General features: G+C 39.0%; 1 protein-coding gene across 1 annotated transcript; it reads right to left on the bottom strand.

The window, feature by feature from the left end:
- Positions 1-9,050: 9,050 nt before the first annotated feature.
- On the bottom strand, positions 9,051-11,035 carry LOC134217258 (phenoloxidase-activating factor 2-like). The gene is made up of 3 exons (XM_062696027.1): positions 10,789-11,035; positions 10,412-10,726; positions 9,051-10,340 (listed from the first exon to the last, which is right to left on the bottom strand). The coding sequence occupies exons 1-3, from the start codon at positions 10,945-10,947 to the stop codon at positions 9,783-9,785; spliced, it is 1,032 nt and encodes a 343-aa protein (XP_062552011.1). The 5' UTR covers positions 10,948-11,035; the 3' UTR covers positions 9,051-9,782.
- Positions 11,036-18,493: the final 7,458 nt, after the last annotated feature.

Below are 18,493 nucleotides of genomic sequence, written 5' to 3'. Positions count from 1 at the left end.
AATGAACTGATTGTGACAAATGATTCCAGCGTCAAATTTTCTGATGAAGTTGATGTTACGGTTGAATTTAATGGGAGAAAAATCATTTTAAATTTGTTAGCGCTTGACTGTGATTACCAGTTTATTTCTTTGATGGGTAGAACGTGGTTGGATGTTTTTTTTTTCAACTGGACTAATATTTTTGGGGCTTCAAGGCCATTAAGCACTAATTGCAGTTGATCAGATTAAACTTGTTGATGTATTTGTCAATTATTTTAGTAAACCTGTGTTTAATGATGGTTGTGAAGCAAAAATGGCTTTGAATAGTAATTTTCCAAATAACAATAAGAATTATGACATTCCCTACAGCTGGAGGGAGAACATTTTTAAATTGTCGGTGTTTGATTCCAAAATTCAGAATAGACTTTCGTTGTGGATTTATTTTGCGAATTATTTTTCGAGAATTAATGTAAATATGTCAGCTCCCACAGAATATGATGAATATTTGGATAGTGAAATAAATAACATACCTGCCAAATCTTTGGTCAATGCCAGGGAAAACATGAGTAATAATATTGTGCAAGAAGTGATCTATTCTGATTGGCTTGGGAAAACTGATAATGTGAGAATTTTGGAAAATCGACAAATTTTAAGACTTTTTGACGTGTGTTCTTTGTTCCATGACAAAGTGAATATACCGCAGACAATTCAAAAAATTTTAAAACTTTTACATGGCAGCAAGTTTGATGTCTTTAGAATAAAACGATCAGTAAAACACGCGGTGCACTTTGTTGGAATAAACACAAATTTTATTGATTCTTGTGATGTCTATGCAAGTGTGGCAATTAATCCAAAACAACACATTATTATTAAAATTTTAAAACGTAAACCTGCTACAAATTTTTTGGCAGTGAATAATTTCTTCCAAAGGGTGGAGGTAAAGTGGTTGATGAAAATTTACAACTGCTTAGTGATTTTGGCAAAGTTAATTCAACTTATTGCTAGTTTTGGATTGCCAGACGTTACAGTGATTGACAAAGGTCTTCTATACATAAGATGCTTTGAAGACCTAACAAATGTATGTTTGTTTCCTAATAACTTGACATTGAAGGACAACTTTCCTTCAGAAAAAGCATATTATCACGTGAAGTGTGTGTTAGTCTATTTGATTAACTATAAGAGGCATGACGTGCAGCATGTACGCGAAAAGCTGAGTAAAGCATTTTTCTTAAAACATGTCTCTAAACGCTCATTACAGATCATGGTTGAACACAAGGAGATAACCACCGTCCATCCAATTCAACTCAGAATCGCTAACGATGGACGCGGCATGCCAAGGAGATCGATGCGTGTTGTCGAGACTGGTCGGCCGGTACTGACTGATGATGACGACGACACATTCGTGGTTGGTCGGCCGTTACTGACTACCGCAGTATCCATGATGGCATTTGTAGAAGATATCACTATCTGGCATTTACCAGCTATGAGCGCGATGGCACCCGTACCCATGATCGAGAACGATGTCTGGCAGTTACCAGATCGGAGAAGTTCGACGCAGTCTGAAAATAATGTGTTAAGTGGAAATAGAAATAGGAAAAGAAAATTTCCTTCAGAGTTGGTAGTGCTTTCTGGCATACCTTGGCGTTCTGAGACAGCTATTGTAACAAGAATAGATAATAATTTCGAATATTTTTATTTGATGAATTATTGTTCATCTTTCCGAAGGGGGAAGAGCTATTGTGTACTGCAAAAGCAAATCTGAAAAGATTATTATAAGAGTGCATGACAGCAGTGTGCGCTGTGCGCTACACTGCTGTCAATTTCATAAAAACAATAAAACAGACCAGAAGGTCTTTCTGTTTCAACACTCGACGACTCCGCATCTTTAATCATTCTCGCTCCCGAAACCAACCCCAAGCTACAGGCACCGGATTTAATATATACAACTGATGATTCTTTATTTCCTGACATGAAAGGTAGGTATACACAAATACAAAGGTAGGGCATAAGTATTAAATATAAAGGTAGGTATACACTTAACAATGTCCATATGTAATAAACTCGGTAATAAACTGTCGGATACTACATTCCTCTTTTTCTTTACCTTAATGGATTGTATTCATCGAGTAATCGTTAAAATGCGAAGGTCGCTTCATATGACGTTTTGGTTGCGAACAGTCTTTATCGGGTAGTCTATCCGTAGTTGATAGCTTCTGTAGCTGTTGAGTTTCCGATCCATTTCCGGCTTCCTTCGTTTCTTCTTGTCCAAACTCGGTAGCGTAGAGTTTCTTCAGATGAGAGATGTTGCGATGAATGATCCGTCCAGACACCGTCGACTTCAATGTTACGTCGGAACCCTTTCGTGCAATGACGATGTACTCCTCCGGATCGAATGTCGTTGATAGTTTGTTATCTTTTTGGATACGTTTGATTACTACCTTATCTCCTTCTTCTAGATCGTCCGACCTAGCTCCGCGTCGTTTATCGCTATATTCCGCCTCCTTCATCTTCTTCTCATGGTCCCGATCCCGAATTTCTTCCAGTATATGTTCGTCTTTCATCATCAGCCCCGGCAGTTTATCTTTGAGTTTTCTTCCAAACAGCATGCTAGAAGGGGCCACCCCCGTTGTTGAATGCGGTGTTGAATTATACATCAGAACAAATGTTCTTAGGTCCCACTGCCAGTCTGATCCTGTTGATTCATGACTTATTTTTAATCTTTTGCCTATCGAACAATTCAGCCTTTCCACTTCACCATTGGCCTGTGGCCAGTAAGGTGTAGTTTTTACATGGTCGATGCCAAATTGCTTGCAGAAGTCGTGAAATTCCGAGCCAATAAATTGGGGTCCGTTATCTGTTTTGATCGACTCCGGCATTCCGAATCGGAAAAATGTTTCGTGCAGAGCTTTCACTGTAAGAGTCGCCGTAATTTGTTTCATTATGATTACCTTAGCAAATCGGCTGAAATAATCGATGATTACTAAGAGATTGTGACCGGATGGTAACGGTCCTACAAAATCGATTGCCAGATTCGCCCAGGGTTTTGTAGGAATCCTGGTACGGATCATCGGCACTGGAGGATCACAGGATGCTACCAGAGTACAAGCTTTACATGTTTTTACACAATTCTCCACTTGTTTGTCCATTTTTGGCCACCATACTTTCTGGCGCATTCTGCGTTTCATAGTGACCATTCCCGGATGTGATTCATGGGCAATTTCAATTACACGATCTCTCAATTTAATAACATTTTGAATGTCTGCATCTTTGAGCGTATGTTCCTCTACTTCTCGAACTGTCACTGCTGTTGGAAAACCTGCCAGAATTAGTTGATAAATGCATGCCTCGTATGAACCCTTGAATTCCACAGGATTTATTACTGCTAGTCTTGAAAGAGCGTCAGCTAAGTTGCTGGAACCAGGCTCGTAGACGACATCGTAGGAATAGCTCTGTAGACGCATAACCCATCGCTCAATTCGAGCACACGGCTTTGCTCGTTCTTTGAATAAAAAATGCAACGGTTTGCAGTCGGTTACAAGTTTGAAACGCTTTCCCAGTAGATAGAGTCGAAATCTGTCAACCGCCCAAACCAGAGCCAACGCTTCCCTTTCGGTTTGGAAGTATTTTTTTTCGGTATCGGTTAATGCCTTACTAGCAAACGAAATAATTCTTTTCAGGCCTTTTGTATCTTGCTGTAGCAGTACAGCTCCAAGACCGCTGGGACTTGCATCTGCAATAACAATACACAGATCTTGAGGATCATAATAACCCAAAAATGGCGTTTTGCATAGTGCTGATTTAATCTCCTCGAATGCTCGAAGGTGTTCAGTTTTCCATTTGAACTTTTCTCCCGTCCGTAGAAGATTTCTGAGCGGCTCTGTCTTATCCGCCATTGTTGGTATAAATCGCCCCACATACGTAACCAACCCTAAGAAGCTTCTTAGCTCACTGACGTTCTTTGGTTCTCTAAAAGATTTGATTGCTGCAATCTTGCTTTCCGCTGGCCTAATCCCTTCACTTGACAATTCATGACCCAAAAACTCAAGACGAGATGCATTAAAAACGCATTTCTGTTCGTTTAATGCGATCTCGTATTGCTGCAAGCGAATCATTAGTTGAGCCAATCTTTCATCGTGCTCCTGCTGGGTTCGACCCGATACCAAAATATCATCTAAATAAACCACTATGCCATCGAGTCCTGCAACGATCGATTCCATAACTTTTTGGAACAACTCAGGGGCGCAACTTATTCCAAACATCAGTCGTTTGAATCTATACGGGAACAATCAAACGAAACAAATTTGAAGATTTATGTTTTTTTAATTGGATGAAAAATATCGAAAGAAAACAAACAATTTCATAAACACAAATAACCCATATTTTATTTATTAAAGTTCTCGTACAACATTACCTGAAAAGGCCTTGTTTGGTAATAAAGGTCGTGATTCCCCTGGAACGCTCGGAAATTTCGACCTGATGATAAGCTTCTTTTATGTCGAGTTTTGAAAATCTGGTTGCTCCCGTGATACCTCCAAACATCTCTTCCACAATAGGCAATGGATGCGTTTCTCTAACGACGGCTTGGTTTGCCCTGCGCATGTCTACGCAGAGACGAACTTCTCCATTGTCTTTCAAGATCGGTACGATAGGAGAAACCCAGGGGGATGACTCTTCGACCCGCTCGATAATATCTTGATTCAGTAGGTATTGCAACTTGTCGGCAATTTTATCCTCCAATGCGAAAGGCGCTCGTCGGTATGGCTGCTGTACTGCTTTGACATTCAAATCTATTGGAATTTCCACTAAAACTCCTTTGATTTTAGGGAATGGTTTAGGATGTTGGTGAATTGATGCTACGCCATAACCAATTTTCAACACTTTGAGTTGCTTCGCTGTTTCGTCTCCAAGGAGACATTCCCGGAGAGTTTCCCGTTTTCTGCAATATAGAACACAGCTTCTACCTTGTGGCCTTCCGCTTCAATTTCCGCTGAAAACATTCCCACCATGTTCAGAGGGCGTTCAGTGCCGTACGCCTTGAACGAACGGTCGACTTGTCGGCTGAATTTTACCTTGGCGCCATCTCTCTGCAGTCTAGTCCAGGTCTGAAGATCAATTAAGTTGCCAGCTGCACCAGAATCTATGGTCATCAAGATTCCAATACCGCCCACTTTGAATCGAAAACGATTTTCGCCCATGACGTAGCAAATATCTTTCTCAATTTCATGGACTGCTTGACCTTCGGGGAATTTTGCCCGGTCCTTGGAATCGTAAACAGCTTTAATGCGTTTCGGCGTTGGTGTATCTTCCGCTTGATCTTCATTTGGTCTCTTTGTGCACCACTTAGCAAAATGGCCCATGTTTCTGCATCGGAGACACTGAGCGTTCTTAGCTACGCATTCGGGGCCGCCTTTGAGATGGCCACGACGACCACAGCCGAAACAAATCCTAGTGTCCTGGTTCGGTGGCCATTGTCTGGCCGGAAAAGAAGGTCGGTCTTGAGATCGGTATGATCTGTTGCTGTATTGTGTTTCTGTGTTCTCCCTTGCGTCGAATCTGAATGGCCCGTTTCCTGTTGATTGACCTCGCCCATACTGGCGTCGGAATCCCCTTTGCGGGACAAAGTATCTGTTTCCACTCGACTTCAACGAGCCTCGCTGTCCTTGGCCATGTGGGCAGTTTACTTTGTTAACCGTCTCCGGAAGGTTTTCACCAGCTTCACTTTTGTTCGCCAACTCTCTGCACTGTTGCTCAACGTCTTCAATTGTCTTTCCAATTGCTACCACCTCTTCCAAAGAACGATCTTTTTCCAAAATTTTCTTCCGCAGTGTGGATGAGAGACACTTTTCCGCAATTTGATCGATTATCATTGTTTCCATCACAGAGCCTCCGGCGAGATCGAAATCGCAGCGGCTGGCTTGTACCCGAAGCTTCATGACAAAATCACCGAAACGCTCTCCAGGTTGCTGAGCAATCTGCCGGAAGATATGCCTTTCGTAGGTTCGTCTGCGGCATGGTTGAAAATGTGAATCCAATTTCTGAATAGCAATATCGTAGAACGGGGGGTCCGGTGTCACATGAGGAACATCATGTACTCCTGGCAAATTATCGAAAATATCCTGTAGATCAGGACCTCCGAGATGAAGTAGCTGGTTACGCATTTCTCGTTGTCCCATAATTCCTGAGGCCGTTAGATAATACTCAAGGCTTCGCTTCCATTTTCTCCATTCTGTTGCTAACTGGGATTGGTCCACCTTAGCATCAAATTGTTTCACTGGTCTGAGCGCATCCATGTTCTAAGAAAGAGTGTTATTATATATCACACATGTCATCAAAGACAAACTTTTATGTTCACGAGTGCTTTTTCAGTGTTATTTTTATTAAATTATGTTTATTTTTTTTAAATGTTAAAACCAACTTTTGAATAAAATAACATTTCTGGTCAGATTGATGCATGTCACCTCAGATATCATATACCATACCATAATCGTCGATAATAAGAGTATGAATATAAATCTTTATTTGTATTTGGTAATAACCTTTAAATTTGTTTACCTGTCAAATGGAATCACTCTCAAGGACTCTTCAAGAAAAATCACGTGCCTGTCCTTTTTATTACACCGTTTTAAAACTTGAGTCTCTCCACAGCCGATGAATCCGGAATTTAGACTAAGGTTCAAACTAAAACAACTTTTCAATTATTCAGATTTAACCATTATTTGATGAATCCGGAACTCGGCCCATTTCATCTAGAAAAAGTCATTAATAGGATCCGGCATTCAGCCCATTCCATTTTCAGTGAATCCGGAGCTCGTCCCATTTCACTTTATATGAATGCCATTTTAAAATCAAACAGCCATTACATCATATAACTTACGAAAACATCCGTTTAAATTTATGTTTGAATTATCTATCATTTTCTTCTCTTTCAGCCTTGTATACATGCTGTATTGTCTACTTCTTCATCATTACTAGTAAATCAGGAACTCGTCCCATTTCATCTAAAAAAAAGTCATTAATAGGATCCGGCATTCAGCCCATTCCAATTCAGTGAATCCGGAGCTCGTCCCTTTTCACTATTATTATTGCGTACCCACAATACTCTCATATTGCAGTCTATAATCATCTATTCAGTAGTCGAATGGTTTATGACTCAGTGTTGAGAGTTTTGGAGAATGAATTTTCAGAAATGACTTACCCTTTTGCTGAAGGCCCCGTTTTCGATCCAATCTCTAAACATTTTCTAAATACTCACTTTGCTTCATTTATCCGAGTTATTAATGCCCCTGTGATGGCTTTCACGGATTCATAAAACAAAAAAATAATCTTATACACCTTTTATGCTTCTAATACCACACATTTTCATTTTTTCCGTTTCTTCAATTCAGGCGTTCCATAAATTTCCCAAATACTCGCCAAACGCCGATCATTAAATTATTTTTGATTTTTTTTTTCAGCCCACCATACATTAGCATTGTTTCGTCAATGCTTTTTCAGCTTGCTCCATATACAGAGCACTTGAAAACGAATAGTCCTCTCACCAATACAACGACACTACGATGAATCTTCATACAACAAAGCCACAAATCGGCCATCTTGGAAACCACGTGCTTTTTCTAGTGATTTTTCAAGAGCACGAATTGAGAGAACCTCAACGCCCATGGGGATGAAACATTCGTAGATCGTTTGCTTACTTATGCTAAACAATCGACTTTAATTTCAGAATTGTACGAAAACTATTACGGTAGATTTGAATTTTTGGTAATAAGAGTAGAAAACCGTGTGGTGAATTTGAAATTCACCACATGGCTTTATTGTATAATCACCTTAACTGTATTTTATTCCATTTCGTTTGTTTTCGCCCTGCTTCCTTGAATCACTGTCACACTCACACATCCAATCATTGTGCTTCCTCAATTCCACTGAAATTCCAAATGCCGCCATTTTGTACGCTTCTAGTTTCCAAGCAGGTTTTTTCATTTTTTTTTTGCAAAGGTTTTCTTTTCATTTTGAAACACCCTCAACACTAATGCATCCATTCCACCACTTTTGATATTTTTAGCCCAAAACAACTCAATAATGCGAATCAATTTATCGTATCAATCTTCCTTTTCACTATCCTCTAGGCAAATCAAAATTGAGCCTCCGCCATTTTATCCTCCAATAAAAATTCCAAAGAAAATGCACTTTTGAGCAACTTCATTTATGTTTGCAACAATCTTGAACTTCTATGTCTGAAACTTGATTATGCATATGTACAACATGTGATAGATTTAGTTCGGAAAAGGTATTGGAGGGTAACCGCCCCTTCGGTGGGGTTTGATCCCACGACCCCAGTTCGCATGACAGGTGCTTTCCCTACTAAGTAGCTTAGTACATTTCAGCCCTTTAGCGATCAGCTGGCGAATTTTTGGGCGCAAATCCAGCGAATAGCCCTTCACAAACACGGGCGGGCACTTCTCCTTCCGCTCCGGTTGCACCTGCGGCAGTTGTGATTGCTGCTTCTTCCTCTTTTTCGGCGGATTGCCGGCGTCATCAAGTGGCAATGGAGAGAACACGTTGCTCTGCAAAAGCTGCTTGGAGTGGTTACCCGCGCCTTCGAGAGCAGTGCGCTTAGGCACTTTTCCAGCGACCGAATCGGCCACCGAGTCTCACATGACGGGTCCGGGAGAAAATAACGCCAACGCGACGAAGCGAAAACGTAAACAGCGAACGAACGAGAGAAAACACTTGGAAGAAATGTGCGAGCTAAAAAAACGTCCGTACGTGCTGCTGTCTCGAACTGAATGAAGTACGGCAAGCGCACTTGTATTTATACCCCTTGTCTGCCGTATTTGTTGCGTCGCACATGCATGCGACATTCATGTACCTATGTTGCACGTTTTGTTTTGTTTTGACATTTGCACAAATAGCGCTTGCTGACGTTTAGTCATCTTTCTCTTGCACGTGCACACGTGCACGTGCTTCGGAAGCCATGCGCCATGAGTAAACGTCAGCTCTATAGAATTGGACATCATTGATATTTTTTGAGAGTATCTTTTTCAAAATTTAAGATTTATTCGTGCATGTTTTGATTTATATATTTATTTCAGCGTTCATTTTTGTTTTAATAAATATAATTCGATGCTGATCCTACAAACAGTAGCTAGGCTACACTACCAACTAAGTACGCAACCCTTAGCTGGCGGTCAATTGTAATCGGCAGATCCGTGCAAGCGTTTGAATTAGAACTTGTGAGGACCTGAGCTATGTTAGGTGCTCCTTCCCGGATGTCAACTCACCACTTCGTAAACCACTCTTGACGGTAGACCGACCTCTTTTCTTTTCGTATTGACGAACGACCAATTTTCCTGCGACACACATACCGCTTTTAAAGATGCTTGTTGCGGCGATAACAATTGCTGGCGATTGAAAATTTCGTTTAGTGATGACACAACGTCGATTAGTCAAAGCACGAAGAGCTCTAGTGCGTTCCCGTTTGAGGTTACGTAGAGTAGCGTTAGTCCATTAAGATTTTCTTGAAGGTGCGTACTTTAATACGGAGGCAAATACACAGTCACTAAGGAAACAGTTAGAAAGGCTAATGTCCAAGTAATTCAAAGCATTCCAGTCGAATCGGAATAACTTGCGTCGCAGTAGTTCAAAATCTGTCTTGCGAAAATTTAAATTGTTAACATTCGAGCTATATAATGGGAGTTAAATAAAATATGTGTATTTCAATATTTATGTACAAGCTTTTGCATATTAATATTCAATGCTGTTAAGGAAACGGAGATAAAACTATCCAGGATTCAACTAGACACCTCCTATCGCGACAGCATGTAGCTGCTTGCGTTGAATCGCCGACTTTCAATCTGCCCATCAATCCAGGTTCGAAAGTGCGCTACATCAACGTAAACACCGGGAATCTCTCCACCGCATCCAATACCCCACGATACGATGCCAACTTGCTGATAGCTCGGAGCTGACCCTTCAATTGGGCACACAAGCGGGGATCCGCCATCACCTTTGCATGCATCTCGCCCCTCGACCCCACCGGCGCACAGAAAGCTGGGATGCAACATGAATTTCGGACCCAATCGGGTTGACCTGAGTGCCGTTTGACACTGCTGATGCGGAACGATGGGAATTTCCACCTTCTTAAGTATGGCCTGATAGGCTCCTGCTTTGCCGAATAAATCTTTTCCCCAGCCGGAGACGTGACAACGCTGGTAGTCGAACCTTGCGTTCGGCGGTGGCAGACAAATCGTTTGAATTCCATCGTTCAGTTCGATTGGTGTGTCCAGCACCAACAAGGCGATATCGTTGTATAGTCCTGCTTTGAAGTAGTCCGGATGGATGACGATTTCGATCACTTGACGATCCTTTTGAAAACATAAAATGAAATAAAAAGGTTAAAAAAAATGGAGAAATGGTTAACCAAACAAGATTTTACCTGATGAGCAAAGAGTTCGTTCTTGGTTTGAGTATCCCATTCCCCTGCGCGAACTTTCAGTTGATTTGGTGACTTGTTTAGAACGCAATGGACCGCTGTTAGAACTACGCTGGGATTAATCAAAGAACCACCGCACACGTAGACATTTTCAACGTGGTCCCTGACTTGTTCTTGCTGCAGAATTGCAACCATCCATGGGAATTCCCCATATTCGGACTCATCCTTTCCTCCGGCAATTCGAAAGCCAATTCCGTCCGGGTTTCGTTTTCCACAAGTTGGATTGTCTAGCACTGGTACGATGGGTGGCTTGGAGATCTGTGGAAGGGAGAAACGCTCGTAAGTGTACGTGTTTTGCAATGCAATGATTGATAACTTACGTCTTCTTCCAACCCTCTGAACCTTCTGCTAATCAACTGTTGGATCGTTGGAGAAGCTGTTAGAGCAGGTGAAGTGGTTCTGGATATGATGATGGTTCCCGAAGTTAAGATGTAAAATGCGAACACTAACAGCGCACATGGTAGTCGATGTGGGGCCATTCTGATCGTTAGTTACAAATCAACTGTAGGCGATTAGTTGTTCTTCAATATTGTACCTACTTCGTAAAGTTTAATATTGAGCCGAATATGTTTACTTCACAAAACTGATAATGTCCGATGATACCGGACGTTTTTATAATATGATTAGGTATGAAACTGGGTACAGTTATTAGTTAATTTGCTAAGTAGGTACATTTTCGTATAGACGACGAGACGAAAATTGAAGTCGATAATGTGCGTTGGGTGAACTGCTATTCCAAACTGACAGGTAACTAGTATTCTTTGTTCTTCACGATTTACACAATTTTACTCGTGATTTTTATATGAGACAATTATACTGAAAATTGCATATTTGTAACATTGGCATTTTGGTTGATTTTGTAAATCGTTTGTCAATCCTCCCCACAAACTCAATCATTTCCAACTTATCACAGATAAGCAAGATAGTACCTTCATCCGCCCCACGTTCAACTTGGTTGGGATCCAATTCCACTCGCATACCTCGGTAGCCTCAAGAATTTCGCCAACTCTAACCGCAACGAATGAGCTGTAACGTCGGTGATCACTTCTAATCCAGCACACTGTGTCTTTCGAGTCTGACCAGAAATAACGCTCCCTAATTTTTATCTGGTGTGACTCGCAGATTTTCTTCGCCAGACGGGATCCTATGACGGCAGCTTGCAATTCTAGACGCGGTATGAACAAATACTTCAACGGAGCCACACGCGTCTTCGCACCGACCAGTGCACACTCAATTATGTCGTTTCCCTGGAACCGTAGATAGGCTACTGCTGCGTATCCATTCTCGCTTGCGTCTACAAATACGTGTAACTGAATTGAGTTGGTTTCTCGGATCGTAGTCTTCACACGATAGCAGCGTGGCACCTGAATTTTTTCGATTGTTGGTAAAACTTGTAGCCAAAGCTTCCCCTTTTCGACCAGGTGGATAGGAATTTGTTCATGCCAGCCTAAACCGGATCGCCAAACTTCTTGCAAGAGAGCGAATTTTCAAGTATATCAAGAATGACGCCACCAATCCAAGGGGATCGTAGATGGACATGGAAATACTCTAGACTTAACGTTTCGTTGGTATCCTGCGTCCGGAAAGCAATTCTGCATGTATCCGTGCACAATGGTCGGATTCGTCAAATTTCACGACATAAATCGATAACTCGAAAACCATCAGTGCTAGAGTTTTGACGTCTTCAGAAGAAATGATCTACCAGAACAGATCTATTTTTGGTGTAAATTGTCATTAGGGTGGCCCTTCGGTGAAATTTTTTTGGAAATGTATTTTTTTACCCTTTTGAGTTAGGAGTTCATATAATTCTACAAAGTTGTAGAAAATTTAATGTTGAGTATTTTTGCTTAATAAACATTTATTTTATCTCATATAGGTGATGTTTTATGACAAAAATACTAAATTCAGATAGGGTGGTCCCAAAAAAAATAGTTTTTAGCTTCCACTTTCATCAATTCAGAATATTTTCAAAAACTGTCTTAGCATCGCTTCACGGTCTTTGAATTGCGCATCTTTTGGTTACATAAGATGGTTGATAGCTTCTTTTTTTTTTTTTTTTTTTTTTTCCTTTGTTTATGTGAATTTTTAAATTTTTAAGTTCTTCACTCCGTTGATGATGATAGCTTAATTTTGAAGCATGTTAAAAGCATTTTTTCATGTGAAATTGTTATTTTCTAGCATTCTACTGCAGCTAGTAGCAAATATTAGCAAAAATTTCAATCGTTATCTTAAAGTATGCATGCAGGCCCATCAAATCCATGGTATTTCATTTGTCCATGTTTGTCCACTTTTGTTTGATGATAGTATTATTTTTTGTACGAAAAATTAGGGTGAAACACATATATCTTCTAGATTCTCGTAATATTTGGTAGAATAAAAGACAAGAACACCGTCTCGACCAGGGGTCGTACAAACTGAACACTTAACACCTAGACAACTGACAGAACACATAATACCCAGTGGACCGGTGGAGAATTTTTCGATCACGACAAGTTTCCTTCTTACCGAGGCGGAAATAGAGCCCACACTCCATAGTCCATGCCTCTAGACTATTGACGGCGCTAACCGCACGGCCACAAAGCCCACAAAGAATCGTTCTTTATCTAAAATATTTAAATCAACTCTTTTTACACGAAGTCGAAAAAATCATTTTGACATTTTAACTACTGGAACGATTTTCAAGGTGTTCTCGTGAAATAAATGCTTAAGAGCGCTACTTTTGGGGCGAAATACAAAATCATAAAATTCAAGTTGGTTTTTCATGGCTAATTCGCAGAATAATTTTATTTTCACAGTTTCTAAGTGAAGGTCGGAAATGACTACATGAGATTCCATGAACATTGATATTTGGTCCAGTAGTTCAAAAATTATGTTTTGAAAAAATATTTTTTCAAAAATGTTGATTTTTTCGACCACCCTGGATCGAAATCGAACAAAATTAAAAAGTGAGTTTATTTATTTTCGAAAAAGAATGATTCTACCAAATATTGCGAAAATCAGAGATATGGTATATGTGTTTCCCATCGAATAGCTGATTTTTCATACAAAAACTAATATGATTATCAAACAAAAGTGGACAAACATGGACAAATGAAATACCATGGATTTGATGGGCCTGCATGTATACTTTCAGATTACGATTGAAATTTTTGCTAATATTTGCTACTAGCTGCAGTAGAATGCTCAGAAAAATATCACTTTTTAATGAAAAAACACTTATAATATGGTTGAAAATGAAGCTATCAACCATCTTATGTAACCAAAAGATGCGCCATCCAAAGACCGTGAAGCGATGCTAAGACAGTTTTTGAAAATATTCTGAATTGATGAAAGTGGAAGCTGAAAACTATTTTTTTCAGGACCACCCTATCTAAATTTAGTAATTTTGTCATAAAACATCACCTATATGAGATAAAATAAATGTTTATTGTGCAAAAATGCTCAGCATTAAATTTTCTACAACTTTGTAGAATTATATGAACTCCTAACTAAAAAGGGTAAAAAAATAAATTTCCTAAAAATTTTCACCGAAGGGCCACCCTAATGACAACTTACAACAAAAATAGATCTCTTCTTGTAGATCATTTCTTCCGAAGACGTCAAAACTCTAGCACTGATGGTTTTCGAGTTATCGATTTATGTCGTGGAATTTTACGAATCCGACCATTGTGCCGTGATGAGAGCTTGAACGTGTACATATCTTTTTCAGTATCCCACCACAATCTCAGAATTTTCTCCGCAGCGATCTCCGATCCTAGTTTTAAATTTCTCTTGGCAGTCCAAGTTTCGTCCACGCACTCCAGAACCTTCCTTGAATTCGACAACCAATTACATAGCTCGAAATCACCTTGACAATGTGCACATTTTTTGCCAAATTTACTGCTTCTTCCTCGTATTCAACACTAACCAGCAATTAATTGAATATTATTCGGCAACTCCTACTAGGAGGTTGCGGGTTTGAATCCCTCCAAGACACGTGGATTCTTTTTCGCAAATTTCATATCAATTGGTCCATTTCGAAACATGTACTGTACATATACACAGCCAAGATATTGAACAAAAAAACTAACCAGCATATCATCTACGTAGTGCTCTTCCTTGATACACCGGACTGCTCGCGGAAACTTTTCTTGGAACCTGTCTGCATTGGCGTTTTTAACATATTGTGCGCAGCTGGGAGAACAAGAAGCTCCGAAGGTCATTACTTGCATCTCGTATACGTCAGGTTGACGACTGCGATCACCGTCTCTCCACATGATCTTCTGGCCACGATAGCAATCTTATCCGTACATTCAAAGTTAATTGCCTATATGCCGGGTATTAAGCCACCCGGAGTGGAAATTAATTACTATGTCTGAAACTTGATTATGCATATGTACAACATGTGATAGATTTAGTTCGGAAAAGGTATTGGAGGGTAACCGCCCCTTCGGTGGGGTTTGATCCCACGACCCCAGTTCGCATGGCAGGTGCTTTCCCTACTAAGCTACGAAGGACCTCCGTCGTCCACCGCAGCTTAGCGGGTACTGATGAAACCAAATTCCCAGCACCAGGTACCAGCCGATCTCTCGCAATACATTTTCAGAACTAACTCTCTCAAATGTATTTTTGTACACATGTCAACCAAGTAGGATGAGTATTTAGTATTGTCCGGCTCCTACACATCTGACGACCTGATGGGATCTGACGACCAAACTGGCACAACCTCACACAACCCTACTTCATTGAGCGCCGTTGCTGATGAAGCAAGTGTGATAACTTTGTCCAGTATATGCCGACTTCTTGTGGAGAGCGTAATCAATAATTGACTCGTATGTCACTTTTACTGGAAGCTCACTCCTGCTCATTGCCAGCAGATAAGGATCTTTCCCGATTACCGCAATCTTCTGGACATACCGATCGAAGTGCTCTGCTGTTAACGAGGCTGCATACTTGCTAAAAGTGATGTTACCTGGAAAATCATGTATGAAAAGAAATGTATATAGTTTTAGGAAATTATTTGTTACCTGGTCCCGCGACTATTGCAGGGGTTTTCAACAATTTTGCCGCAATATGTTTTGGAGCTGGGATGGCAGTTCTTTTCGGAGGCATTTTCACTTTCGTTCACCACAACTTGCTCCACATAGCATTAGTAATTTATCATCGAAAATGATGAATATATTTACAGCAAAAATAAACTGTTTTTTTTCCTCAAAACAACAACAACAAAACCGTAAACAACAACAACAACATGGTTATGAGCGGGCCACCATCAAACGTCATTGAAACGTCTCGTAAAATGCCTTATTGGACTAGTGAGACCTAGACTTTTTTTTATTACCAACACCATCAATAGGTAGGTGAAGGATTCCGCTACCTGTTGATGGTGTTGGTTTGCGTGGGAGAGCTATCAGATCCGTCAAATCGTCGTTTGAATCTTTGTTTACAAAAGCAGATAAGTCGTTTTGAAAATTTTGTCTTGAATTTATTGTACTCGTTTATAGGGGAGGAGAAGACCACCAGCTGTCATCGAGAGAAAAAGTAGAATCATTGAAATTTCACACGGTGTGGTATAGGAAATGAAGTATATTTTTGTTATAAAGCAAAAATTAAGAACGTTTCTCAAAAAAATCCTGGTTTATGGGGTTAGAATCAGAGCTTTAAATATTCGATTATTTTTTATGAAGCCCATCGGCCTTCTTTGTCACTTCACTCCTAAACATATTCGGGGCCGTCCAGAAACCACGTGGTCATATTTTTGAAGATTTTCAACCCCCCCATGACCACGTGGTTTTTTCAAAAACAAAAAAAAAATTGAAAAAAAGTTATATAACTAAAACATATGGTTAACCCGATCAATTTTGAAGACGCACAACAACAGTAATTTCAACTGATTCAAAATCAAACTGAACCCAGCATGGAAAATATAAATTTTTATGATTTACATTTTGATGATGTTATCATGTTGTAATCTGTATCAGGTATTAGGATATCTAGAACTCGCACACCTTCGATGCATAAGGATACGAAAAAATGTGGACTCGCGAATATGTTATAAAAATTTCTAATGGCTTAGAAACTTTCCAAATTATCCCTATATTTTTTAATTTTTTGGCATTGAATGCTAATTTTCATTTTATATCTACAGTCTTCAATATCTTTGGGTTCCTTTTGGCATTCTAGAATTTATTGTTATATTTTGCTATTTAACCCTTTCAGGACGATTTTTTTACATGGATTTAACGTACATATTTAGGGTTTTCCACTCGATCTTGCCAAAACTAGTATAGTACGAAATGAGTCGTATTTTTTTTCGGGTGTCATAGGCCAAACTGCTCTGAAGGACATATCCTTGAAAGTATCAAAAATCATGCCATGAAACAAAATGTCCTGAGTTGAGAATATATCCACAAATATCTATGTAATCATGAGACATGATATTACGGAGTTTTGAAACGACCCGATCAACCAAGTTCTGAACGATGTATCCGTACACGGAAGAAATAAACTACCCAATACTGAGTTTAATTCACCCAACCTCGAACATCCGAACGGGAAGCCAAAATTGAGTAAGTAGGGTCGAAGTAGTTTGGCTTTACTCTCATGTTAAAAAAGTACCCAACGGAAAATTTATTGACCCAAATTTAAGTTTAATTCACTCAATTTCGACCTCAGGTAATAAAACTCAAAATTGGCTTCCCGTATTGAACTGGCGTCGTTGGATTGTTTGGCTCTTTTGTTTTGACAACAAAAGAAAGAGTGGATGAAAGCGAAGAGAAAAATAACTCAAAAGTAAGTTTAAAAGTACTCAATTTTGGGTACTTTTTTCTTCCGTGTACATCGCTAAGCATCCAAGCAGGTCCATTGAGCCGATGCGATTTCATTTATTACTTTCACAACCTACAATAGACCTTCCATGAGTCGATGTTCTAAGATACGACATCGTCTGAAGTAGAAACCCTGCTTAAAAAATTATAAAAAATTTTCCATAACAATTAGGAAATTTCCAATAAAGAAATCATGGTCCTATGAACAATTAAAAATATTAATTTTTCTACAAATAATGCAAAATTTTCATAAACAATTAAGAATTTTCCACAAAACAAATAAATTAACACTTTGAAAACCAAAATTGCAATTATGAAAAAAAAAATTCCATAATGAATTCAAAATGTTCCACGAAAAAAATACAATCATTCCATAAATAAATCAGTATTAGCAATAAATAGTTACAAAATTTTCCACAAAATAAATATTTTTTTTTACCAAAAATTAAAACCTTTCCACGAAAAAATCAATAAAGAGCATTAAAAAAAGGATATTTTCCATGAAAGAATATAAAATAATATATAAATTGAGCATTTTTCAGTTGATAACCTATTCTTTGGAAGCGTTTGAAGTTCATGGAAAATGTTATCAATTTGATTGCTTTTTAGTATTTTCTCAATGTAAATTTTCTTATTTTTGCGGATCCCAAAACGAATCGATTAGGGAAAAATCTTGCATATCGGTCAACCCGATCGCGAGTTAAATCGTCAGGAAGGAAATCTCAACTCATTTTTATTATATAGATATTTTGTGGAAAAAATTTTTTTTTGTGGAAAAGAATATTTTTTTTCTGATAACATTTGTAATTGCTTATTGCTAATATTGATTTATTCATGAACATTTTGTTTTTTTTTTCATGGAACATTTTGATTTCTGTGTGGAAATTATTATTTTATAATTGCAATTTTTGCTTTTACAAGTGTTAATTTATTATTGTTTTGTGGAAAATTTTCAACTGTTTACTGTTTTGCATAGAAATTTTATATCTATTTAATACTCATGTCCTGATTTCTTTATTGTAAATTTATTTTATTATGTAAAATTTCTACTTTTTTCTTTATTAAATAGATTTTCAGTCCAGAGCTGGTTCATCTCTCAAACCCAGTGCTTCTAGAGCCCTATAAAAAGTTTGCGAACAAACCTCATTGTCATTGTGCAACTTGATGTTGACTCAATTTTGGGTACCTTGTCTCTTGGATATCATGTTAATGGAAATTA

Source organism: Armigeres subalbatus, chromosome 1, assembly GCF_024139115.2.
Source record: "Armigeres subalbatus isolate Guangzhou_Male chromosome 1, GZ_Asu_2, whole genome shotgun sequence".
Classification (NCBI taxonomy): domain Eukaryota; kingdom Metazoa; phylum Arthropoda; class Insecta; order Diptera; family Culicidae; genus Armigeres; species Armigeres subalbatus.
The sequence above is the reverse complement of the archived record's forward strand: the minus strand, read 5'-3'. Positions and strand labels throughout refer to the sequence as shown.